The 27587-nt window shown below is 38.5% G+C and overlaps 1 protein-coding gene across 1 annotated transcript in view; it reads left to right on the forward strand.

Annotated features, from left to right (window-relative positions):
- Positions 1 to 27587, forward strand: part of KIAA2026 (KIAA2026 ortholog) — a 49202-nt gene extending 21615 nt beyond the window's left edge. Inside the window, exons 6-8 of the mRNA XM_054285224.1 lie at positions 10407 to 10522; positions 16753 to 16940; positions 19094 to 27587. Coding sequence (XP_054141199.1) covers positions 10407 to 10522; positions 16753 to 16940; positions 19094 to 22704 — 3915 coding nt within the window. The 3' untranslated portion in view covers positions 22705 to 27587. The remainder of the gene's footprint in view (positions 1 to 10406; positions 10523 to 16752; positions 16941 to 19093) is intronic.

Raw genomic sequence — 27587 nt, forward strand, 5'->3', positions numbered from 1 at the left:
ATGAAAGTCTTTAGGATTTCATTTTTGAAGTCTAACACCATGTGTTGTTATGTTTGATGTCTGAAAAACTGGAGAAAATGCAGACTTTCATTCTTCAGCTGTAACAAAATGACAGTGGCAGTATCAGAAGCATCCAGAATTGAGTTTGTCCTGGTTTTTTGAAGTGCATATTCTGTTAAGTAAAACAATTTTCTAATTTGATAATGGGAATTTGACCTAATGTGAAAATCTATTTTAATGATGACACTTACATGCTGTTCATTGACTTCTTTCTTGTTTTAAGTGAAAGATGGTGATGTTCTTACTACTTCGTGGTAATTTAATATTGATTTTTGTTTGCAATAATGACCTGGGTGAAGCCACAGGAATCTTTCTTCTTCACAAGTAACCTCCTTGGTAATTTCAGTTGTAAAAGTTGCTAGCACAGGCTGTTGAGAAAAACCTTCAAGGCAAGCTTTACTGTTATGTTAAGTAATAACATATTTTAGAAGTACAGCTTATTTAACTTTAAATTAAGACTTTCAGGTAGAACCTTTTCTTAGTTGTAACCTCCCTTGTGTTACCTTTAAGACCATTCTAGAGTACATAAAAGGAATTCCTTCTCCAGAACTTGGAGGTAATGGACACTATAATGAAAGAGCTGAGCTACAGGGCCTTTTTAGTATGAATAAACTTACACTGTTTTCCCTCATTTTTTGTAGGTAGTTGGACTGGTTGTATCTGATACTTTTCACAACATCAACTTGAGACAACAAATGACATGACAGATTTTTGTTTGGCAAGTTAAAATAAAATTAGAATAGGGTTATGTAATAGAAAGTAATGGATAATTTAAAGTTTGGGCATTTCTAAGTTTGGGCATTTCTACAAGTTTCTTTTACATCAATGTTGGAAAGTATTGGAAATGTTGGAAAGTATTTTTACCGTTTGGTTGATTAAAACAGTTTGGTTCTCTACTTTTCTCTACCTGTATTGTCTTTAGATTAGCTATGAGTAGTATTTTTCCTTTTAAAAAGCCTTGAGCTTTTTCTTGATTCCTGGTGAGTTTGTTATACCCATGATGAGATTTGCTTTGTGCTAGTTTGCTGTGTCTGTTTAGAGTAGAAAATTAAATTTTATGTGAGTTCTTTAATTTTTAAGAGTTCAACTCTGTACTTGAGCTCTAGACACAGTTCTGAAGCAATGCTGCAATTTCACATATGCTTTCAACTGATATAAGCCAAAACTGCTGCCAAATAAATAGCTCCTACTCCCTGTGTCTCTGGAAGATTCTGTTTTCCATGCCACCCCATGTGAGAGGCTAGCAAAATTTTTTTCTGTTGCATGGTGAGAGTTAGATTATGATAAACCTACCTACTTATTTATGCCGGTGAATTGTTTGTAAGCCAGACCAGTTTTCTAATGCAATTTATCATGGAGTTGCAGAAATACCTGTGCTTGTATTCTGCTGCAGATTAAGTGGTGGTTGTAAGAACAGAAATGTCCATCTGCAGGCAAAAGAAAATGGGACTGATTTTGCAGTTGTATTTTTATGTAATTGCAGCCTGCAGTTTTTAGAGCAGGCTGCTCTAAAAGGTCTATTTCTTCAGCTACTTAATAATTCCTCTCCTTACCACATATTACATATCCAGAGGGAGAAGAGAAGTCAGATTTGGTATTGTACCTGACTTAAACATTTGTAAATAAGTGAAGGAAATATAAATATAAGGAAGAATGTTAAAAGTGCAGAAGGGGGACTTAAAGTTTAATGATCTGTGCTTAGTGAAAGGCTGATACCCTAAGGAATGTCTAAGCTAGAATGTCTTCTAGCTCTTGTATATTGCTGAGGACATGTGAAACTGCATCCTTTAATTTTAAAAACTGGACTAAAGGTTGAATCAATAGGAAAAAAACAGAATTTACAGCAATGAAAATTAGATACTAGTAGAAATTAGTAAATAACTAGTAGTAATTTTAATAAATATAAAATTACTAAAAGAAAATAATTTAATAAATATAAAATTAATAAAATAAAATAACTAGTAGTAATTTTACCCACACCTTATCCATGCACAGATAAGGTGTGGGTAAAATTACATGCAGTCAGTAAAGTAGGAGTAGAAGAACATACTAGCTAAAAATTCTATGGATACTTTGTTGAATTTTTAGCTCTTGTTAGTTTTTTAAAAATTGAGTCTGTATATATAATATTCATGGTCATTTGTTGAATGTGAGCTGCTAGAAATTTTCTATAACTAGAAAATTGACCAAGATTTGCAAAGTAGCTTAATTTCACACTTGAAGTGATATTGTTGGAAAAATAATTTTGACAAACACACATGATAGGGAGGCATTTTGCTAGTATATTTAGGATCACATGAAGACTTCAATCTAATATAGAAAGTTTCTTTTAAAAGAAGAGGCAATAAAGTAATGCATTCTGTTGGATCACTACACAGGATAACAACTATCAGTCTCTGGCATTTTGGATCCCGCTTTTCCCTAGGTCTTCTCTGTCTGGTCTAATCAGTGGGACTTGCAGTGTGAATGAAAATCTTCTTACTGCCTTTTAGCTAATCTACCTCTCATGTGATGTGAAGGGTTTTTGTGTGTGTGTGTGAAACTGTTAATTAAGTTGCTTGGTTGATCAGTTTTATGTACTTAACTGTTGCATATCATAGCAGAAATTTTTATTATTATTTTTTCAAACCCTACTTGACATTGTGTAGTATGAAAGTGACAGGACTGCAGGTGCTTGCATATAATAGTCAATTTAGGGCTTTTTTGCAGATGCTAGCTGAATTTGCAGTAAAATGAATTGAGTTTTTAACATGAATGTGGAAAGATTTCTTGTTTACTGAGTGCAAGACTTTATTTTGGTAGCACTATTGGATTTGATTCATGCCCTCTAAGTCTGATGGAAAAATGCATAGCTGTGTAGAGGGTGAACAGGGAGGCTGGAGCCCAGGATTCCCACCGATAAGCTGAGAAGGTTAAAACGAATAATGGGCAGTACCTTCCTGAGAAGGAGACTGCATTGTCCCTAGAGAGAGAGGAAAGTCAGACAAAGGTTACTTACTCAAATGACACCAGCCAAGGTAACAGCTAATTGTGGTTTGGAGAAAAGGCTTTATTGTTTGCAGAGGTCTGTAACACCATGATGTTCTTGACTTAATAGTTTAAAAAGTGAAATCCTCCCTTTTAAAGGTTTTGTGTTCTGCTATTTTTCCTGGAGCTTATAATGAGATGGTCCCAGGGGGTTGAATGCCTTTGTCTATCTTTGGAAATGGATATTTGTTTTAGCAGGTGAGTCAAAAGGCCTAAAAGGAAACTGTGGTTTTCTGCAGCATTAAGTTACCTGCAAAAATATATATTTCTGACTACACCTGAAAATTTAAAGTGAAAAACCCGCTGGTTTAGGTCAGAAATAGTTAGAACTTCAGATAAATTAACTTGTGGGGTTATTAAAAGGATTATGTTGATCCAGCGTGGAACATACTTTCCTTGTCTGTTTTTTATGAGATTCCAAATAAGCTGCTGTTAAATTTGTTCATGAGGTGTAAGTATCTAAACTCAGAGGCTGCTTTCTGACGTTTTTCATTGATTTGCTGCATTTTATTTTTAAAAATATGTTAATACATGGGAAAAAAGGAAAAATGGTTCATTTTAAAAGTTTATAAAATATTCTGTCTCTGTTCAGTGAGGAAATAGGAAATATTGTAACGTGTTTGAAAATGTTTGGCAGGGAAGCTGTGTTTAGACAAAAATCTAAAGGGACTTCTGAAGAACTTCCCTTCAGCAGAAACTCATGTTTCAACCATCAAAAATAGTTTAGGGCTCTTACTAATATTTTAGTAATTCTGACCTCAACTTTGCAAACAATGAAGTGGAAAAACCTACTGTGTCTTCTCATCTGCGGCCTAGGGAAACATTTTTATTATTGGGTTAAATCTTATTCAATTTTTATTCAGAGGTTGATTTCCTCTCCCCATCCCTGCCTCCTCTTGTCCTGACCACTTCCTCCCTCCCCAGTGAAATATATGCCATGCTTGAGACTTTTGCATGTAAAGGGTTTTCAGTTATAGTTGTTTTCATCAGCATTATTGTATTTACATAGATATGCACGCAAACAGTAAATATTAGAATCTGAGAAATCTGTGTATGCACACCTATTTGCAGGTTGAAACTGCAGGTAAAATGAGCTACAATAAAAGAGAAACCAATAAATGCTTGGGTTCAAGGGTATTAATAGACAGACTTCAAGTCTTGCAGCTGAAACATTTTCTTTTAATTTAAGCTTAGTTTCTCTGTTAGTACGTATCTTCATCTGTTATGTATCTTACATGCTCTCTTTTTACATCCTTATCCTGAAAACTTGATTTGTACTTTAATCACTTCAAAATACTGTTATTGCTTCTCTATGCCTTGCCTGCATCTCTTGAAAACACTTATATGAGCCCAAATACTGAATTTTGAGACAGATTTACACATTTACATCCATGCAGCTTCTTGTATTTCTGGGGACAGATTGAAGATATGGATCATTTGTAATATTTAGTTGTATAATATAAATTAATAAGGCCAATTTTAGGCTTTGGTTTTTGAAATCTTCTCCACAGTACTTGATCATCTTCTCTGATATTTTTAACTTGGGCTTATCTCACTAAGATTCAATATTTTTTTTCATGCTCTTCAGTTTTTCTAAGCTTTTCCAGTTTTCTGTCTTTATTGTCTGCTTTTTTCACAATTCTTTTCTCTTGAACTTTCATGCCTTTCCATGTGTGACTGACTAAACCTAAATATATTTATTGGGGAAGTTGTCTTTAAACTGCTTTTGCCACATACCTTTCTACAGTTCCAAATGTGAAAGTGTGGGTTCTGCATGAGAGATCAATGTATACTCATACATTTTTGTCACAGAAATACTACTGTGTATTCAGAACAGTTCACAATGCTTTAGATATTGGTCAATCAGTATATTCTTTTGAAGAAAAAATTCAAGACATTCCTGTCAGCACATAGTACTAGCAAAACAGTGGCTTTTAAGACACTCATCTGAAGAATGCAGAAACACTTCTATATCCAGAGTGAAGAAGAGAAAAATACTCAGATATATGAGAAGGAGTTAAGTACAACTTAAAAAACATAGATGTTTTGTAAACAGTTTAGGATACTACATACATCCATTTTCTTTGTGAATTCCAGAGGTGTAAGTTAGTTGATAACTTTGAAGTTCTTCTAATGGAGGGGTAAAATGTGACAATTCAGTGCTGGATAATTTTCTTCTGGATTCAACAGTAAGCTCATGCTGATAATAAACTTTTTCTTGTGTTTTTGTGGTTTATATATTTTATATATATTGATATTTTTTCTAAAAAAAGTGGTATATTAATCAATACTGTGATGATTGTGTAGTAATTGTGCCTAAAGAAAATTGGAATGTGGCTAAATATTTGAATAAAAACCATTTCACGGTAATGAACTAAATCAGGAGACAAAGACGGTCTTGGTAGCAAGAAATTTATTGCACTTTGTTTTGGTGTTGTTGTTTTTTGTTTGTTTTACTTTATTTGCCTATATTAGAAAGAAGAGAGTATGAGATAATTTTAGGATATAACTTTGTGTGATCAGAAATATAGGTCATAGAAGTGGATGCTGGAGTCAGGACTTCTCATTAGTTGCTCGTAAATGCTCAAAGACAGAATTGATTAAGAGATGTCATAAGTGAATTTGTTTTATAATTTACTACAAGCCCTTCTTCCTGACTCTCTACTTAATCCCAGTCTTCAAAGAATGTCAGAGGTTGGTTAGCTGTTGATATATATTTATAATGTTCAGAATGATGTTGCTGAAAGTAAAATGCAAGAGGCTGACTCTAAGGAACTTCTACTGTAGAAGATAACTCTAAGCATTTTCAAAATTAAAACACTTTCAACAACAGATGAGTTTGCATAGTGTGAAAACATGATCTTGTAATGCATTCTTATTCAGTCAAAATTGGAAGTGCCTGAAATTGTAGTATTTGGCCCATAAATAAATTATTAAGAACATTCAACATTTATCTATATATGATTTGAAAAAATTACTGATCTCTTTTCTTTAGGTATCTGTTGTCCAAAGCAGCTGGTGATCGCCAACTCCCTCTCTGTGTGACATCACTAGAAAACGCTAGACTGGTGATGTCACACATACCACAGAACCCCGCAGCAGAATGGAGCAGGCCTATTAAGGGTAAGTTTCCTCCCTCCACCACCACCCCTTTTCAACAATATTGCATGGTTTTATAAGATTACTAATTTTCTTTACTTTATGTCCCTGGGATATAACGTAAAGATTACAGACAATCTTATAAAACTGCTTAATATTGTGGTGTTGTGTGTGTGTGTTTATTTAAAAGCAAAACAAAAACTCATATAAAAAGTTCAGTCCTTACCCCATGTATCAATATCCTGGCTCCAGTCTGCTTTGGGGTTCCATGATAAGTATACCAGAATAGTGTATGTTGGTGCATCGATCACAGAGAGTGGAGTCAGCATTTCCTGGCTGCTCTGGATGTCAGAAACCTTATTTTAAAAGGTGAGTTTTCAGTTGAATGTGTTGAATGTCTCTCTGCATTTAAACAGAAACATTCAGCCCATTTGTAAAATGTATTTTTATTGTGTTCGCATTTTTGAAATTTACTTGTAAGTTGACATAGCCTAAAGTCACATTGCCTACTTCTCTATCTAGTCCTTTTTTCCTCTGGTATTTTCCTGTGTTAATACCTTATATTGTGTTTCCAGAAAAAAAATAGTGTCTTGTTTGTCACTAATTGGAACAACCTGGTAACTAAATTTGGTTTAATACCATTCTCAGTGATCTGGACAAGGGGATCAAGCGCGTCCTCAGTCAGCCCACAGACAACACCAAGCTGGGTGGGAGTGCTGATCTGCTGGAGGGCAGGAAGGCTCTGCAGAGGGATCTGGACAGGCTGGATCATGGGCTCAGCCCAGTGGTGTGAGGCTCAACAAGGCCCAGTGCTGGGTCCTGCCCTTGGGTCACAGCAACCCCAGGCAGTGCCACAGGCTGGGGCAGAGTGGCTGCAAAGCTGCCACAGGAAAAGGCCCTGGGGGTGCTGGTGACAGCAGCTGAGCATGAGCCAGCAGTGCCCAGGTGGCCAAGAAGGGCAATGGCGTACCTCAAATCCTGTGTTCAGTTCTGGGCCCCTCACTACAAGAAGGACATTTCGGTGCTGAAGTGAGACCAGAGAAGGGCAATGAAGCTGGTGAAGTGTCTGAAACATAAATCTTGTAAGAAGCAGCTGAGGGAGCTGAGGGTGTTGAGCCTGAAGAAAAGGAGGCGTAGGAGAGAGCTGCCTGGAAGGAGTCTGTAGCCAGGTGGAGGTTGGCATCTTTTCCCAGAGAACAAGTGCTGTATGTTTCTGATGAACGTACTTTTGGAGATCCAGCCTGAACCTCCTAAGCCTCAGTTTGTAGCTGATCTCTTATAATGTATCATTTGGTATTTTTGAGAATTTACAATGCAGATATTTGTGAAAACAAATGTATTATCTATAGAAGTCAGTGGGCAGCTATGTAATAGGGAGTTAAGTCATAGCTTTATCAATTGATTTGCCTTTACCCCCCTCTGAATAAAAGACAAGCACCGGACTGTGTTAGAGAATCAAATTGCACATGAAAAGAAATGTTAAATTTTGTTGTGATGGATCTTAAGATTTTATAAATGTTTTTAATGTCTCTTTTTACTGTGTAATATTTAAGGAATAATAACATCTGGCATTTATGTGTTTGCACAGAAAATCAACTAAACCACAATCATTTAAAAGAGAATGATTTTTTTTTTATTCCAGCCTTTTTTTGGCCTATACTCTTCAGTCCTGACTACTTCTGAGGAAAAAAGGTTTTTCTCCTGGCTAAAATTTGTTCATTTTTCCCTTAACAGGTTTATTGTCAATTCTAAAACCCCACTAAGAAAAATAAGTAATTGAAACAAAGCGGAATAATTAATCTATGCTTTTTAAAATGATATTGCTATAAAATTTTCATTGAAATTACTTGGAAGTATGGTTCCTCTTTGCCTGTTTCTCCACCCTGTTGAGATCATTCTGAAGGGTTGCACAGCTCTCTGGGGTATTGGCCACTGCTCCCAGCTTTGTGTCATTGGTGAACTCACTGAGGAGGCATCTGCCACTTTATCCAAGTCACTGATGAACAAGTTAAACAATACTGGATCAGTACTGAACCCTTGGGGACAGCACTAGAGACAGGCCTCCATCTAGAGGTGCTAATCCTGTAGAATTAGGGGGCAGGAATTGGCTAGCTTTTTATGTTTGGTTTTGTAAGCAGAGAGATAAGTAATATATTTGTTTTTCTGTGAAGTATTAATGAAGTCAGTAAAGTCTTGAAGTCTGTTCTTGACTAAACATTGTACATGTTCTGGCTGTCTAACAGTTGCTGCTTCAAATTTATTCAGTGGTCAGCTGATACTTATTTTTCTCATAAATACTCTTTTTTTTGTAAAGCCAAGACCTTAGCCTTATTTAAAGACAAATAAGGCTCAGAAATTAATAATTTCTTGGGGTTTTTACTTTGCAGTGATTTTTCATGTATTTTTAATATTGCATTTTCACACTTTTTTTTGCTATGTCACTGCATGTAGAGCATTTCTTCTTCACAATAGTAGTAGCATTGTTTTGTTTTGCTATTTGATTTTTTTTGAGATAATGCACTAATGCTCTGCAGTACATAAATACGTTATTTTAAACAATCTGCAAAATGTTTTGTTTACCTTACAAGAAAAAGATATCTGTGCATGTAATATTCTTTTGTATGTAAACAATTAATTCTGTTGATTGCTGACTTTAAGAGATGATACCAAATCCTCTTGTAGACTACAGTACGCACAGGTCTGGTTTTTGTTGTAGCGATTAGTGACAGGTTTTATGCATGAGACTGGCCACAAGTGAAGGAAATTATAATACAGTTTACTGGCTTTGTCTGTGTGTACAACATTGGTCATTATGTGGTGATGTGGCGTAATGATCCTACTTGAAATCTTTGCTTTTGTAATTTTAATTGAAGAATGAAGGTAACTGTTTGTTTTGTAATGTAACATGTAAATGATTATCCATAAAAAAATAGATACTTTTTCTTCAAACAAGCATTCAAGCTGAGTGAATTTGTACATTGAAAAGATCTGCTGAAGTGTGTAGAGAGAAATTGTCCAAAGTCCTTGGGAAGATCATTCTTGTAGAGTGCTGAAAGGCAGCTGTGACAAGCTTTATCCAGATTTTCCTGTCTTAGCTTTCTTGGTGTGCTAGACCACAGGAGACTGTGAAGGATATGTGCACTATCAAAAGCTAAATATGTATATGAAATAAGAAAGTTCTCAAGTCCTGCTTCTTTTTCTTGCAGAACCATAGTCTCTTGAGTGTTTTACATCTTCTTTGACAAGTAGAGAGCTAAAATCTTCATTTACATAAAATGCACAGAGTTGGTTGAGTGGCAGAAGTGCTATACCACATCTCTTTTATAACAGTTACATATATATGCATTGTTCAGTCTTTTGTGCAATGAACTACAGAATAAAGTTTTGGGAAAAAATATGTACAAGGGGTATGTGTGAGTGTTAAGGGTTGTGTTCTGCAGCACCGTGGCCAGCATGGTTGTAATTTCCCAATGTCTTCACTCCTTATTCAGACTTTCTAGATTTATGAAAACATGAATATAAGATTACATATATCAGTTTTGAAAATAAAACTTTTAATTATGTGTTTGAATTAAAAGCTTAAAGGATATATGTTGGAAAACTGGGCTTTGTGGCATACTCGCATAGTGGCATGTTGCTTCATAAAAGACAAATTTGCTAAACTTCTCTTTTAAAAAAAGCTTTTTTCTACAACTTTAAATAAAATGTAACAGAAAAACATTCGGATTTTTATCCTTGAAAATTATAGTAAGGTTTCTTTTGCAAATAATAATGTTATACTTTATACCACTTCTCTTAAATGAGATTATGGTGCAATTTTCCGTAAAAATTTTAACTCAGAAAAGTGTACATACGTGGTTGATTTCCCTGAACTGAATAGATTACTACCCATGTTGGTTACTCATTTAAGTAATTTTGAGCACATGGAGTATTTGTGGAATCCTTTCAATTTTAATTTTGACCTGTGAAAAGTGAGCATCCTTGCAGTATTACTTTTCCAACTATGACATTATCCCTCTGTAGTATTAAAATAAAAGTAATAATGTCCTAGATAGATATAACTCTGGAAGGGTGGATGTAACTCTGGAAGTCCCTAATCTTTTCTTCCAGTTGTCTTCCTCATATGCTATCTCCATGTACCAAGATTATTGTAGTACTAGTAAAATCTAATAGGATTTTAGTCTAATGCAATGATAAATAAATGGAATTTATGTTTTCAGGGAAGATGGTTCCACCGGAAGCAAGCAGTAAAGGAATTGCATGGTACATTGTTACGACTGCTTAATGAACTGTTACCATGGGAACCAAAGCTAATTAAAGCATTTCAAAGAAACAGGTAATTACCTGCTCTTTTTTTTTTTTCAACAGTGGTGCATGGGATGAAAAACAGAGCCTAATTCACCTTTTAAATACTGATCTATAAGTTGGCTTCTTAAATAAATAAAAGTAAAATAGTTTGAGGAGAGGAGTGAGGCACTGGCAATACTTTAGTAGGAAGAAGTATCTTATATTCCAGATTTACTATCTCCAAAAAAATTTGAGCGTAACCTGGTAGTGTTTTTTTCCTCTAAAACACTCTAGAGTCCTTTAGCATGCTGATCAATAGTATACTGCAAGACAGCTAGGATTTGTATTTCTGCTTATTTGGTTAAGAGATGCTGAAAACCTTTCTCTAGAGGACTATATCAGGGCTCCTTAGAATACTCTAACTACTTACTATGTAAAGCTACCTATATTAACTATTAATGAATTCTCCACAGAACAATTCTTGAAGCATTGTTTTGAGGTCTTTGTAATACAGTAAATTAGAAATGCATCTGGAAAAAAGTATGTCAGAGGAATATGAGTGAAATAGTGACAGGTTTCAAGCTAGTAAAGTGCAAGTATTAGTATCAGTGAAACTGCTACTCTGATTATAAATCATGGAGAGATTAGATACTATCTTTCAGCTCAGTGCCATTTTTTCCCCTTAACTATACATCTGTTGCTATAATTGTACTTTAGTTTTGCCATGAGGCTTGAACTTGGTAACAAAGGATTGGAAGAGAGGCTTCTTAAATGTTGGGTGTGAAGGAAGTAAGTTACATTGTTTTGTGATGCAGAGCTAATGCTGGAAAGTGTAAAAGGTGTTATGTTTGAAAAACAAAAACATAATACCAAAGATATTACATTGGTTCCTCAGTAACTCATTTTGTGAATATCATCCATGAATTAAAATTCTTATTTGGAAATTTGGGATATTGTTGAATATTTTGCTTTCAATAATGGACCCAAATACAAGTTTTGGGGTTTTCCTATTCCTTTCTCTTCTCACTCCTGTTCATTTTCCTTAGCTGTTAATTTCTTCCTGTCTTTCACAATTTAGAATCCTTCTGGACACATGGCAAATAGCATTACTGTCAGGAAGAGTTTAGTTTTCCAGTATGTGAAGTCCACTGTTATACCCTTTTAGTAAATTCTGTTGTGGAATGGTTTGGTGCTCAGTATTCTTGTCTGTCAAATCAAAGAATCATAGAATGGTTTGGATTAGAAGAGACCTTAAAGATCATACAATTCCAATCCACGTGGGCAGGGACACCTTTTGTAAATGAGGCTCCTCAAAACCCCAACTAATCTGGCCTTCCAGGGATGCGGCTTCACCAACTTTTCTGGACAGCCTGTTCCAGTGCCTCACCATGGTTGCACTTTAGAATTTCTTCCCAATTTCTAATCCAAACCTACTCTCTTTGAATTTGAAGCCATTGCCCCTTGTATCGTCACTACAAGCTCTTGAACAAGTCTCTCTTCCTTCCTTTTTTGAAGGCTCCCTTCACATACTAGAATGCTGCAATTAGGTCTCACCGGAGCTGGCTCTTTTCCAGGCTGACCAATCTCTCTCAGTCTTTCTGCACAGGAGGTGCTCCATCCCTCTGATCATCTTGGTGGCCTCCTCTGGAGTCACTCCAACAGTTCCATGTCCTTCCTGGGAGCCCAGAGCTGATGCAGCCCTGCAGATGGGGTCTCAGCAGAGGGGCGTAATCCCCTCCCTTGCCCTGCTGCCCCCCCTGCTCTGGATGCAGCCCAGGACACGTGTGGCTCTCTGGGCTGGCAGTGCCCATGGCTGGGTCAGGTCCAGCCTCTCGTCCATAAGCACCCCAATTCCTTCTGGGCAGGGCTGCTGGGATCTGTTCATCCCCAGCCTGTGCTGAGACTGGGGGTTTCCCCAAACAGGTGCAGCACCTTGCATTTTGCCTTGTTAAAACACATGAGATTTTCCCATGGACCCATTTTTCAAGCTTGCCCAGGTCCCTCTGGATGGCATTCCATCCTCTAGGTGTGTCAGCTACACTGCTCAGCTTGGTGGCATCTGCAAACTTGCTGAGAGGGCCCTCAATCCCTCTGTCAATGTAACTAGTGATGATATTAAATAACTTTGGTCTGAGTATGGACCCCTGAGGGACACTGCTTGTCTCTGATGTCCATCACTGTGCCATTGACCCCTACCCTCTGGATGCCTATCCACCTAATGGTCTGCTTGTCAAATCCCAGTCTCTCTGATTTCAGAGACAAAGATCTTGTGGGGGGACCACGTCAAAGGCTGTACAGAAATCAAGATAAATGACAACTGTAGCCATTCCCTTGTCCGCTGATGTAGTCAGTCCATCCTAGGAGAACACTGAATTTGTCACTCAGGACTTGCCATTGGAGCAGCTGTGCTGACTGTCTCAAATCACCTCCCGGTGCCTTAGCATAGGTTCTAGAGGAGTCTATTCTGTGATCTTCCTCACCAGAGGAAAGGCTGACAGGTCCGAGGGTCCTCCTTTCAACCTTTTTTTAAGATGTGTACCATGTTTTACTTTTTCTTGCCACCTGGGACTTCACCTGACTACCAAGATTTTTTCAAATAGCATGGAGAGTGGCTTGGAGAATACATCAGCCAATTCCCTCTCTTTGGTACATTCACATTCTTCAGGTAATCATGAACCTGATATTTACTTAGAGTGGGAGGGACTTTATTCTCCCAATCCCAATCCTACTGTCCATCCTCTCAAGAGATTTGGGAAGAAATGTTGCCCTTGGAGACTGAACCAAAATGATGTTGAGTACCTCAGCCTTCTCCTTATTCATTGTTACCAGTTTCCACCCTTATTATCAGAGGGGATCACCTTCTTTGCCCTTCCTTTTGTGGTTAGCGTGCCTGTAGAAGCCCTCCCTCCCTGTTATTCTTTGTGTCCTTTGCCTAGATCAATTCCAGGTCTCTTCAAGCTCTTCCTGGGCCACCCATCCTAGCTCTAACTGCTTGTCCATTTGCTTCTTTCCTTTCAGTCTGACCAGCAGTTCCCTACTCAGCCCTGCTGTTCCCTTGCCTTCCTTGCCCAGTTTCTTGCTCCTGGGGTTTGCCAGCTCTTGCACGTGGTGGAAGACTTCCTTAAAGATCTGCCAGCTCAGTTCCACTCCCTTGTCCCTGAGGGAAGTCTCTCAGTGGATCTCACTGGCTATCTCCTTGAAGAGCTGGAAGTCTGCTTTCCTAAAGTTCAGGGGCCTAACTTTGTTCCTCACCTGGCCCATAGCCCTCAGGACTGCAAACTCCAGCAATGTGTGGTCACTGCAGCCCAGACTCCTTCCAACGCTGAAGTTCAACATCAGCTCACTTCCATTGGTGCCCTTCAGATCCAGGATTGTATCCCCTCTGGAAGGGCTGCTGTCTACTCCTCTGCTCCAGAAAGTATCCCTCATGCTTTCCAAGAGTCTCCTGGCTTGCCTGCAGCTTGCTGTGCTGCTTTCCCAGCACATTTTGGGATGGTTGAAATGCCCCAGCAGGACAAGAGCCTGTGAGCATGATGCCTCCTGTAGCTGGAGCAAGAAGGCTTCATCAGTAGGGTCCCTTCGATCAGGGGTCTGCACTTAAAACCATCCACAAGGTTCCCTTTGTTGCTTTGGTCCCTGATCCTTAGCCACAGGCATTTGCCCTGCTCGTGGCTGCTCTTCAGAGACAGCTCTTCACACTCAGTCTGCCTCCTGATGTAGAGGGCCACCCCTCTGCCTCTCTCTTTCCTCACCTGTCTCTTCTGGAGAACCTGTAGCCATCAGTAGTCACACTCCAGTCACATCCCACCAGGTTTCAGTAATGGCAAGATGATCATAACTTTCTTGGAGCACAGTGGCTTCCAGCTTCTGTTTGTTGCCAGTGTTGCATCAATATGGTCATAGAACACAGAACTGTCATCCAAAGTGTGTGAAATGCTATATATTAGCTGTGATTGATAGGAGTAAATTTTAGTCTGGAACAGTGTAGTTGAGATTTTACGTGTGCGTGTGCTGGTAGCTTGAGAAGCGTGCACTTGGAGTGCAAGATAACTTGCCAAATTAACTGAATTCAACTCGTGTCTTTAGTATGTGTGTTTTATGCTGTAACCCTAGTTTATTCAACGAGGAAAGCCTGAGTATTTCCATGACATAACTTTTTGGACCTACACATAGCATATCAGGGACCAGGTCCTTCTTAAGAGTGATGTTTACAAATCATGGGGAAAAAAGAAAGATATATGAAGGATTCTAGGTCACTGTCTTGGTCTGATTCATTATGCAACTGCTAAGCAGTAGTGTAGCACCAGTGACAGTGGTGAAGAAAGGTGTCATCTAAAAGGGAAACACCAATTGAGCAAAATTTGCTGCAATGGTGGAAACATCAGTTCCCCCATAAGTCTCACTGCAGCTGCTCTGTCTCAGCAAGGTACTAACATCTCCTAGTTGAATAACAGTGTTTAACTTCCAAACAGTGTGGAGGGCTGGGCAACCCACCCTCCCTCCCTCTCTCCCTTTACTAGGCTTTAACTAGGAGGAGCAGACTTTATGATCAAAATCCTTTTCTTTCCCTTCTGAAAGATCCTCTGGTCTTTTCAAGATTATGACAGAGTATAATGTTGGATTGTATTTGAATAGCAGAAAGGTTTAAAAGAGAAAGTTACTTGTGCCCACTGATTACAATTGTTCACTGGCCTCACAGCAGAGGTTCCTCAAAAGAAAAAAGAAAATTACATCCACAAACTTTAGTACAGTAGTTCCCGGTGTGCTCCTGTAGTTGTTCCACACCTAGACTTCAAGCTCAAAATCCTGATGGCAGAGTTGAAGTATTATCCACACGACATCATACAGGCTTCAGTGTCTGCTCTCAGTAAATGACTAGATCTCACTGACCCTTAGAAGCCCCATCAGGCTCTCCGTCTATGCTGCCTGTCCATGATCCCATTTCAGGTCATTTTGCAATCTTCAGTCTCTGCTGGGGATGTGCCGGTCTCCAGCTCAATTGCAGCAGTTACTGTGCCTGGCCATGGATCCCACTCATCTGGACTGACGCGCAGACTGACCTTCTACCTGCATCATCACTGTGGAGCTGCCCAGAAATCACTCAACTGGGTCCTGGCCCTGGCAGCCATCACTGCAGGATCCTGGTCCTGATCTTAAACTTTGAATTGACTTCCTAGTTTGATCTCAGACCTGCCTCAGCACCAGGAATTTGCCTGTTAATCTGGGCTCTTGGTTGAAGCCAGATATCCATCCCTAGGCCTGCTTGCGACCACATTCAGTGGGAGTGGAATAGCTTGCTGACTAGTGAGGCTCATGCCCTACCAGCTGTGACATCATTCATGGCTCCTCCCTCTACAACTCATAGAGAGCAGTTGGCCATTGCTGCATTCAATGCAAACAACTGATACACTAATGCAGAACAATGAGTAAATTTAAGATCTTACTGTTACTGTCATAAGGGTTAGGTCCAGAATAGTCTAGATTCTATTCCACACAAGGTGTTAATTGCTATAATTTATTTATTAATTTCCTAAATAATCCTTCTGGGCATTGTGTTGGTTAGCACCAGCTGAATCCTGAAGTTCAATGTATTGGTACACTAAAATAGCCACTACATCCCATGTAAACAATGGTTTAGAAGAAGGGACAATGAAAACATGTACAGGTTAGCACTATCAAGGTAAGTGGTGTGCTTATGAATGGTGCTCAAATGAGTGAAGTACCTGTGTATTTCTGTCATATGCACATTCTTTAGTGGAACGTGAACCTATGGAACTCATAGCAGCAGCTGTTCTAATGGGCCAGAGATAAGAAAGTGTTCTTAAGGAGAAAGTTACAATACAGTGTCATAGCTGAGCCAGAGGCATGATGTGTTTAAGAAAAACTATATTTACTGAATTCTCTTCTTGGGGTTGCCTTCAAAGTAAGGAGTAGACTTTTTACAGTTAATACTCTAGTCCGTACAGGTATATTTGTCACAGGAAAGATGAAAGAGGGAAAGGAATATGGATACAGTAAAACAGTAATGGTCATTTGACTCAGTCTTTTTGCTATTGTTAGAGGACTTAATGAAATAGAATTCAGTTTTGGTAAAGTAAGGGACATTGCTCTCATTTCACATTTTCTGGTTTCAGAGACTTGCAGACAGGGCTACAGTGTAATTATTTGAAGGGCACAGGCAACTAAATCTATACCAACCTTTTGTTTGGCAGCAAATAGAAATAAAATTAATGTTTAAAAGTATGTTTTTTTAGTAAAGTTAGTTTTGTTATTTTTAAGGTCTAGATTGAAGAAGGACTATGATGACTTTAAAAGACATCCAGACCATGATAAATTTACCAGAGAATTGTGGAGTAATGATGAAAGTGAAGTTGATTCTGGCAAAGAATCTTTTGCAGTAGTATGCGGTAAATCATCAGAGTCTGCAGAACATATAGAAGTTCCCAAAAAAGATCACTCAGACAATGGTAAGCATTTACTGGAATTCAGTAGCTTGAACTTGATTCAGGAGCTGAATTGAGTTCATTTGGGAACCTAATTTTTCCATGTGAGTTTGAGTCGTACTTTTTACCTTAACTCTACCACTGATAATATGAAAATGGCTTGTGGTCCATATCTGTCAGATGTAGACTTGAAGAAGGCAAACATGACCAAGATGAAAATTCTGCTTTATTGAAGTTTGCCATTTTTTGTGCTTAACTATCTCTATGATAACATAGTAGATCTGTGTGGAATTTTATGGTGGGTTGACCTTGGCCAGCTGCCAGATGCCTGTCCTACCACTGTCACCCCTCCCTCCCTTAAGAGGCTAGGGAGAGAAAACAATGTGGAAAAGCTTAACGGTCAAGATACAGACAAGGGAGATCATTCACTGGTTACTGTCACAGTCAAAATAGACTCACTTCAGGAAAATTAACTTGAATTTGTTGTCAATTAAGAATAGAGTAGAATGGTGAGAAACAAATACAAAACCTAAACCCCTCCCTTTCACATATCCACCTTCTTCCAAGGCTTATCTTCATTCCCAATTCTTCCACCTCCTCCCTTGTCAGATATCATAGGAAGGATTGAATCTGGGGATTGAGGTCATTTCATAACAGTTAGTCCCTTCTACTCCTTCCTCATCCCTGTTCCAGTGTGAGGTCCTCGCTATGGAATTCAGTGCTTCACAAACTGCACCATTGTGGGTCCTCTCCATAGGCTAGAGTTTTTCAGCATAAGACTGTGTGGATCTCCCATATGCCTGTCAGGAACGTGCTTCAGAGTGGGCTCTTCATGGGCTGCAACTTCCTTCAAGGCATTCTCCTCACCTGCAGTAGAATGGGGTTCTCAAGTATCTTCAATGTACATACCTGTTCCAGCAGGGTCCTTCATAGGAGCAGGTAAACCTGCTTGATCAGGGGTCTTACTGGGTTGCAGGGGAGTCCATTCCATTCCAGTGCCTGGAGCACCTATTACCCCTCCTTCTTTGTTGACCTTGTTGTCTACAGAATTGTGGTTTCTACACTTTTTCCTCGGTCCATTCTATCACATGCTTCTACAAAGCATTATCCATGAGACATCATCAGCTTGGTTGACAGGCTCAGCCATGTCCTGTAGTGGATTTGTTTTGGAGTCAGCTGTGTCTCGCACAAGGCAATTTCTGGCCTCTCTCCTTGGAGAGGACCCTCTGCAGCCCCATGCAGTCAAAACCTCAATGCATGGCCCTTCTGTCCACCTGGCCCTCCTGCATGCATCTTCAGCCCTCTTACCGCTTAATGCATCCCCTGCTCACTGGCTAGTCCAGCTTGATGCTCACTATGAAACATGGTATTCACATCATGGCACAGGCATCCCCCACTCACTAAGTCCACCTATTAGGCCAGCCCAGACCTCCAGGACCTCCTGCTCACCAGCTAGTCTAGCTTGAAGTTTATCAGTGAATACACACTCACTGGATTTGGGGAGGATACAGACACTCACCCCCCAGCAGCTGTCACTAGGCCCACAAGCTGTAACCTCTTGCAGCTGTCCTTGCATCTCCCCTTATCGCTATACATTGCTTCATGGGTTGTATAGCTGTACCAATTCCCTTACCCCTCCTGCCTCTGTCTCAAAGATCTCCCTGGGTTTATAATCATATTAGGTTCAGAAAGTTATCTTCCTGCAAGAGGCCTCTGCAGTTTCCTGATAGCCCATTAAATGGGGTGATTGGTGAAGTTGTTTCTTGACATTGTCTCCATTTTTGTTTGGTTGGATCTATGTCTCTGTATATTTTTTTCCTGGCTTTTCCCTTTTTCCCCCTCAAGATAACCTTGCTGGAATATACATTTTCATGCTTTCACATACTGTTGTCAATTAACCTAACTGACAAGGTTTGGTTTTCCTAACTGTCTCCCATTGCTGGTCAGGTTTCAGTCCATGTATGTTCTTGTTTATTACTTCCTCCTTTCCTTATTACCCCCTTTTTGTATAGCAAAGATCCTTGAACAGACACCTTAAAAAAATTAGACATTTCCTTCCGCATAACTTTACTCTTGCAAATTAGTGTATTGCCTTTAGCGAGACACTGTAAAACTGTTTTATAGGGGCATCAGTTGCAAGTATGTAAAACACAGTTTCTGTTTTAATATCCTTGCAGATGAAATGAAACTATTAGAGATGAATTCATCTGCAGGAAAAAACAGAATTCTGAAAAAAGAATCAGCTTCTAAAGAGATACAGAAGACACTGCCTAAATGCAGTAAACGACAGTTCAAGCAAAATAGTTGTCTGGATCAAAGCACTGCTGAGCTTTCACCAAGGAAGAAAGCTAAACTGAGCACTAATGAGGCTGTGGTCCAGAGTTCAGAAAGTAGCCTGCAGTTGGATAGTTGCTTGACTGAGCTGAAGCAACTTGAAGGGTCAACTCTGGAACTGCTTTCCTTGACAGATCCTGCAACATCGGTATCAAACTTTCCAAAAGGGACCAAACCCATCCAGGCCTTGCTTGCCAAGAATACTGGGAACAAAGTGACCTTAACAAATCAACTGTTGCCTCCTGCAAGCATGAACGTATCTACTTCTGAAAAATCAGTTTTACCAGCTTTGGAATCATCACTGATCAAACCAGCATTGCCCTGCCAGGCCAGTTCAAAGACTCCTTTGCAAATGGTATACAAAATGCCAAATGGCCACTGCGTACCAATAGACATTCCCCACAACTCAGTGAAAATTCAAATGCAAGCTATGATTGACCCTAAAAATGGAGAAAAAGTTATGCAACAAGTTCTTATTTTACCTAAGAATTTTCTTCTTCAGCAGAAGGAAGAAAAAATTGTGTCCAAGGATATTCAGTCACTACAACAAAAGTCATTTGAGATGCACTGTACATCCTCACCAGAAATGCCAAATGTCAGTGTTTCTTTAACACCTGTTCTGGTAACAAGCCCTGCAAATACCACTCAGTCACTCACTACAGTTTTTAGCAAGAACACTACCCATTCATCACAAGTGGCTGGTCCCATGAACACTACACAACCATTGTCTAGTGTAACTTCAGCAGATAACTTACCAATAATTAAGGTAAGCCAAAGTGACAGTGGCAAATTCAAGACTACAGTTTTGGCTGCTACATTGCCTGTGTCTTTGGCTTCACCTACTCTTTTCACAGCTAGCCAAACCTTAACACCAGCAACAGCATTAAGTGCATCTACAAACACTGATTCTGCCTCTCACAGTGTAGCATCACAGCAGCAAACTGACTCCCTTGAAACTAAGCAAGAGCTAAAGACAGTGTGTGTAAGAGAATCGCAATCTATCCTGGTCACAACACGAGGTGGAAACACTGGAATTGTTAAAGTGCGAACAAACCCAGACCAGATGTCACCTAGTAGTTTATGTCCTAGTTCAGTTTTCACTTATGCATCTCAACTTCAGGCCTTTCTCGTGCCAAAAACCACAGCAGTATCATGCTGTAGTCTTCCATTTGTACCAACAGCCACATCTGGTCTCCCACATATTGGACAATCATCTCCTTCTGTATTTGCCCCCTCAAGAACTTCTTTTGTTAACATTCCAGCTTCCCCTGCTGATTTTACCCAGGCAATGGAGAAAAATAACAAATTCACACTACAGCACCCAGCTGTTTGGGACTCTTTGTGTCAAGTAAGAGAGGACTCCTGCCATGTATCTTCTTCTTTATCCTCCATTCCGTTAGCTAGCAATTTGGTGTCAGCAGCTCCAAACAGCCTTGTTAGTGTGACTAGCACTGGACAAAGTAATATTGTAAAAACTCCAAATTCTTCTGTGCAGCTTCAAGGGGATACTAAAGTGAAAACAAAATCTGTTACACAATCTGAGTCAAGTTCTGCAACAAATGGAGAGTTAATCAGTGGTACTCCAGTCCAGAAATTTACATTAGTCACAAATCCACCAATTTTATCTCCATCTGGGGCATCAGGGGTCAATATTATACCCTGTCCAACATCCACTGCTGTTAATGCTCAGAAGCTGGTTTTCATTAACACGCAAATTGCCAGTGGCCCATCAACCACCAGTCTAGTTGCAGAGTCATTGAAACAGAAACTTCCTTCTTCCCTGACCAAAAGCTTTGTTAATACCACAGAGCACCCGCAGTTGATTTTAATCCCATCTACAGTAGGAGCACCAATAAGAATAAACTCATCACCAACTATTGCTCAAGTAAAAGATGTGAAAATTGGACTAAATATAGGTCAGACCATTGTAAATACTAAAGGCAGTGCACAGGAGGCTGTACCAGTTAATATATTTCACTCTGGCATTTCTAAAGGAGAAGACAAGAAGAGGACAGCCTCGGCCCTATCCTTGACAAGTAGTACTGTGGTTCCTGTTCCAAGTTTTGCTGTGTCAGCTGGTGAATCTATATGTGTTGCAACAAAAGCTGAAAATGCCTTTACAATGACAACAGCAAATGCACAAGTAGAATCTGTTTCAGTTACATCAGGTGGAACTTCCTCTGGGGCACAGCCTACTGTCTTGATTGGTGGCAATGATCCCTCAAGAATAAGGCCATTTCTGGGTAATCAACTTTGTACATCAAATATTGGAAATACTGTGGGTATATCAACTGTGAAGACAGGACATCTTGCTTCGTCTGTGCTGATTTCAACACAGCCAACAGTATCTCCACAAAACTTAGCATCTGCTCTGCAATTTCCAGTCATTAGCTTGCCTGGACCTCCAGCCACCCCCCACAAGGTGTTACATACAGTTCCTCAATTGGCAGCAGTCCCAGCTCCTCTTCCAGTACCAAAAAGACAGTTGCCCACACTGGTTCAGTTTCAGTCATCAGGAATTTCAGCTGCTGTGTCAAGTCATGCAGGTATTCACAAACCTCAGAGTGTGTTGCCCCCTCCATCGCCAAATACAGGTGAAGTAAATAGTTTTCCCAGTCTTTCCACCCTGCAATGCCAGCAGGTGCCCCCCAGTACAGAGAAACAAAGTCATGATTATGCTTGTGCTTCTGCTGTTCAGATGTCTGAAGCTTTGCCCCCTGTAACAAGCAAAACAGGAGGAATTCCGTTGAATGAACCTTCCACTCAACAGAAAATAGTCATTAACACTTGTATGCCTTTGGCACCTGGAACTCAGATAATGATTAATGGTACTCGCTTTGTTGTTCCACTACAAGGCCTTGGAGCTGGCAGCCATGTTCTTCTTCTCTCCTGTAATACAAAGCAGACTCCTTTAACAATTAACCATGGTCAAGAGCCTCAAGATGTACCAACTGTTAATCCAATAACCTCAAAAATCATCCTAGCACCAAGTAATTCATTAAGTTTGCAAATACCAAAACATCCTTTGAAAAGCTCTACAAAAATTGTGAACTCTTTTGGAGCTGCAGATGCTTTACCCATCGTACATGCAACACCTCAGATATTTGGTACTCCAGCTAGCTCATGTACTCCACTGTCTACAGTAACTCTGCCTGTATCTTCAGTGACAAAGTCTCCCATTAATGTAGCTGCGTGTTCTGTTTCTGCTGTTCATCCTCCGAACTCTCATTTACTAAGCAACACATCAGTGTTTCAGCTAGATGGTTCTATCAAAAAACTGTTGGTCAGTCCAGAGGGAGCCATACTGAATGCTCTAAATACTTCAGCACCAAAAGTTCCTTCCCTGTGTTCATCACTGCTTCCTGTTGTTAGTTCCACAAGCAGAAATGCTACTGCAGTCTTCCCTGCATCTCAGTCATCTTGCCTTGATAAACCTGACAAAGCTGCACCCTGAATTTACTGCAAATGAGCCACTTTGAAATTCTGGGGCATTCTTCAAACTTTGGAACTTGTTAACTATTGAAAAATTTCTTATAATGTTTTAAGCAATTGGTTTACTCAATAAGGTTACAGTTCTTACCTGTTTACCTGTGGGGAAATGGAGAAAGAAAAATTTTAGTTTGTCAGAAGTTTTCAGAAAGTTCTCTAGTAAAAGGCTCAGAGATGACCAATTAATTCATGTAACAGTTTGAAGAAATCTCACAATTTGCACATGTTCCATCTTACACTATGGACTGTTTGCCAGTGTGTTTATGACAGTACATATCTCCTTTGTATTTGTGAAATTTATTTTTGGCTTGTTTCTTTAAAAAAAAAATTATGCATTGTAAAAATGCAGTCTACAGTATAGAATTGTACATATTCCTGAACTCCTAAAAACCTGTACTAAATAATATGTACAAAGAACTATGCTGTCTTATTTATGTTTTGTTTACATAATGTATAGTTTTTTAAGTATTTTAGTAACTTTGGACCAATGTACTGTTTAGCAACAATGCAGAAGAATCTGCATGTAATAAATCAAGTTGCTGTACTGCTTTGTGTTGGCAGTAGTTAAAAATATGTGTATCTGTTACACCATGGGAGAATACATACATACATACATACATACATATCTTTCTTTTGGTGTATGGTAGAATGAAATTATTTAATCTCTTCTGTTCTTCTCTGATTTTACATTTCACATGATTTGACAGGATTTGGAAGGAAGGCCTCCTTATTATTCCTCCTGATATAGGGCAGGATAACCCATACTTCATCCATTCTTAATGGCTTGGTTATGTTGCCTAAATAACTGGAGTGAAATGGTAAGGCTACAAATGGATTCCTATACACCAGTCTAAGTCATACTGATTGCTCTTAAGGACTGCCATGCTTTGTCTTAAAGCTCAAAGATCTGCTGAACAATTCATTGTTCTCTGTTTTACAACCTTGTATGTATTTCCACATTATCTGGTAACTGTAATAAGGTCACTCACTAATCTTCCATCTAGCCATAACAACTACCCATTTTTTTCCACTGGTCACGCTTTCTAGCTCTGTATGTTTTCTTTACCTTATAAGTGCTCTATCTGGAAGGACAGTGCTAAAACATCATACAAGATTAAAAGAAGCTTTATCAGTACTTTGAATGGGGATAATTTACATATTGCATAAACCTTCCCTTTTTATACAGTGTATTCAGTATTTATTGGCTTAGTTTCAGCATTTGATCTGATAAAACCTTTGGGTTATTTTCTGCAGATCTGCTGAGTTCACAGCTGCCTGCTCATGGAGATAAGTTTTTTATATGTTTTGTGATTTTGCATATAGAGAAAGGGTGCCCATCTTATCTTATGGAAGATGGTGATTTTAGAATTGTTGTCTTTGTATGTGTTGGATTTTTTGTGGAGTTTGTTGGTTTGGGGTTTTTTAGAAACTAGAAGGGAGGATTTCAGAAGAGCTTATGAATAAGAGTTGCCTTTTAAATAGCTATGACAAAGGGGATAAAAGCTTACGTATCTGTATTTAGCCGTGTTTGTAGACTGAGTTTCCTAAAAATTAAGCTTCAACCTTTGCTTTCATCCTGTTGAATTTTCTACTTCCCTTCCCCTTTTGCTGTACACAGTTCTGCAGTTCAGATGTTGAGTTGAAGAACAGGACCACATCTTACTGCCTCTGTCAGCTGCTGTTTAAATTGTTCTGAAAAGTAACCTGATAGCTATTTAGCTGAAGTTCTGGGAAACTGGCGGCAAGAAAGGCTTGTGCCTTCCATAGGAACCTTTCGTTTTGCACTAATTAAAAGAATTTCATTGGGGAATTGCATCTTTAAATCTCCATCTTATCTTAGAGCTGGGAAAGATGGAAACTGTCAATTTTGGAATGAAATAAGGTTTGTTTAAATTCAGAAAAAGCTACCTGCTACGATTTTCCTACTTCTCATGGAAGGTGTTTTGTAATTGATTTTAAAGACACCTGGTACTAAGGGTGTCTGCATGCCCTTGTAGAGTTTACAGTACTAAGAATTTTTAAGTCTGACTGCATTTTACAGTTGAATGCTGCAGGTGTCTTTTCCAACACAGGGAGATGGCAGAGAATGGCAGTTCTTTCATGGACATTTTACCCATATGTACCGGCAACTCATTTTATTTCCATTTCACTTGTTGAACCTTGGGACTTGCTTTTTTTGATTTTTCTCTTGCAATGATTGTTTTTTCCTTTTTTCTAATTTATGCTTACTGTAGAGTGAATTGTCTACATTGTTTGGAAAGCTCAAGACTAGGTTCTAGTATTGAAGTTGTTCTTGATGGAGAAAAAATTCTTGCATGACATTTTTCTGTGTGCTAATGTAATGGAAAGATTTATGCTATAATTCTAATAAAGAGAAAAGTTAGAAAGGCTGAATTTAGGAACTCAGGACTCAAGTAACTTGCTTGAATTATTTCCAAGAAATTTTCTGAATTAATATGGCAATATTTTATGATTTTTATAAATATTTTATAATTTGGCAGACATAAACTTTACAACATGAGAAGTTTGATTAGTTTGATTACAGTTTTCATGGATTTTTATTCTTAGATATATGTTCACATTCCAAATCCTACTGGAGAAAGACTTGAGACTGCTATGTAATGGGCTTGCAACATTATTATGTAAAACCAAATTTTAGTAATTTTTGTGAATAAAATTCCTATTCTCAATACTCTTTTCTGATAGTATGAATTTCAGTCAGAGATAAGGCTTTTTTCAAGCGAACCTAAATACCCATTGACAATTTGCTATGTACCTGTTGCACTCCACCAAATGAATAGTGCTACTAGTAGCACAAAAAGAACTGTAAAAAAGTAGATTATATTCACAGGCACAATGAAAAAGCAAAATTGCCTGCATATCGACTTGAAATTAAAAAGACATTTAATGAAACATATAAACATAGATGTATAAATCAGCCTTTTAAGAAAACATGTTCAACATTTCAGAGCTTGTGAAATGCCTTGCTTTTGGACACCCTCTGATATTGTATACAATATTCAAGCACTATATTACATGCAAAATTCTAGCTTTACTAATGACTTTGAATATTCTGAATGACATCCTTTTATTTACCTGAATGGACATGTTCTGCACAATAGTCTTGCTTTGCTATGAGTAGAAAATTACATTAATTTTGCTTTATTGTTCAGACTCTCATGTGTGTGCTGCCATTTTCTCATAGGGCTTCTCCCACCCTAGAGCAATTATATTTGACAAGTTTTAGGGGTCATATAAGTACCTATTCAAACCAAGTGTGTCTGCCAAGTCATTCAAACCTGTGCTGATTTCACTGTGTAACATGGCAAAGGGTTTAATGTGAAAAGGGAAGCAAAAATTCTCCTGGTAAGTGAGTGAAGAGAAAGTAATATGTCTCATGGGGGTAGGTCAGAAAAATACTAAAAGCTAGCATTTGTAGGGCATCCATAGCTGCCACAGTGTGTGCGGTTCATAGCTGGTGGTAGTGCAGAACTTTAGTAGCCCAAATTAATTTTAAAGTAAATTAATATTTTTTTATTGAAGCATGAATGTTTGTTATGTTAGGAGTGTTTCCTTTGAATAGAATGACCAGAGGTTCTCACAAAAACTTAACTTATGTAGACTGCTCTCTGTAAGCTGCACCTCAGATGACTTCACTGGCTCAAAATAGTAAGAAAAATAAATAATGCTGCATCAAACTTAAGATCCATCTATCCTATTATGATGGCCATCAATCCCAGCATCACCTAGTCTCTTGAAGCACTTGACAGTAGCATTCCAAAAGAGCACAAAACCAGGTCTGAATACTCTTTTAGTATCCACTTATCTGTGAGCCAGGGTATTCCTCACACAGCTGTGATTTTTTTTTTCCTATTTAATAGCTTTCAGTGTATTTCTTTTGATGAAATACACCAATCCTTTCAAGAATTCATGGAAGTATGTAAAAAGATTATTACCATCCACAGCATCCAGTGGTAGAGAGTTGGTAAATAAATCTCCTTTCTGGTTTTCAAACCTGGCACCTGCTAGTTTCATTTGATAATATTTACATTGTAAGACAAAACGAGCCTTTGCTCTTTGCTATTTTTCTATATGGCCTATGTAGACCTTTGTCATGTTGGTTGTCTCTTTTCCAGAATAAAGAGAAGTTGTGAATTCAATTATTTCTTTCATGGAAGTAATCAGTTGCTGTCATTGCTGTGTATACCTTTTCAATTTTACCGTATCCTTGAGATGTGGTATCAGAAGAGTGTGTGTTCTAAAGGTCCTGTGAGCTATTCAGCAGTGTGTTGATGAGTTTTCTTCATAATAATTATTTCAGTGTTTGTGGGTTGGTTTCTAACTATTCTTTAGCCTCGTACTAACTTTTTCATAGAAATATGAATTGTAAACCAACTTCACATCAGTGTCAACTTAATTCATCCAATAAATCTATACCAGTTGCAGAATATTTTAGTGTAAAGACGTGATCTTTAAAACAGGTTATTGAAACCACTGCAAGTCTGACACTCTGTTCCTATTTTTCTTGATTTTATGTCTCTTGAAGATGTAAAAGGGCAAACTGCTGTAATGATTTTCAACATGATGCTTTTTAAATCTCATTGGTTTTGTGCATAGGCTACAAGATAAAATCTGTATATAGTCATTTTATACAGATGGGCATCCAGATAAGGATTTTTTAGTTCTTGAAGAAGCCACTTTGTAAATGTGACAAAGAGCAATGTTATTTAAAAAAAATTCCTTGAAACTACAGTGGCATAAAAGCAAACTTTAAAATCTTGATAAATCTTGGTCTATTTTCCTATTTTCTCAAACTATGGAATTGTCTAGTCAGTAATCACACCTGAA

This window comes from Melozone crissalis, unplaced genomic scaffold (assembly GCF_028551555.1).
Source record: "Melozone crissalis strain CALT ecotype California unplaced genomic scaffold, PUWL_Pcris_2 ptg000005l_1, whole genome shotgun sequence".
Classification (NCBI taxonomy): domain Eukaryota; kingdom Metazoa; phylum Chordata; class Aves; order Passeriformes; family Passerellidae; genus Melozone; species Melozone crissalis.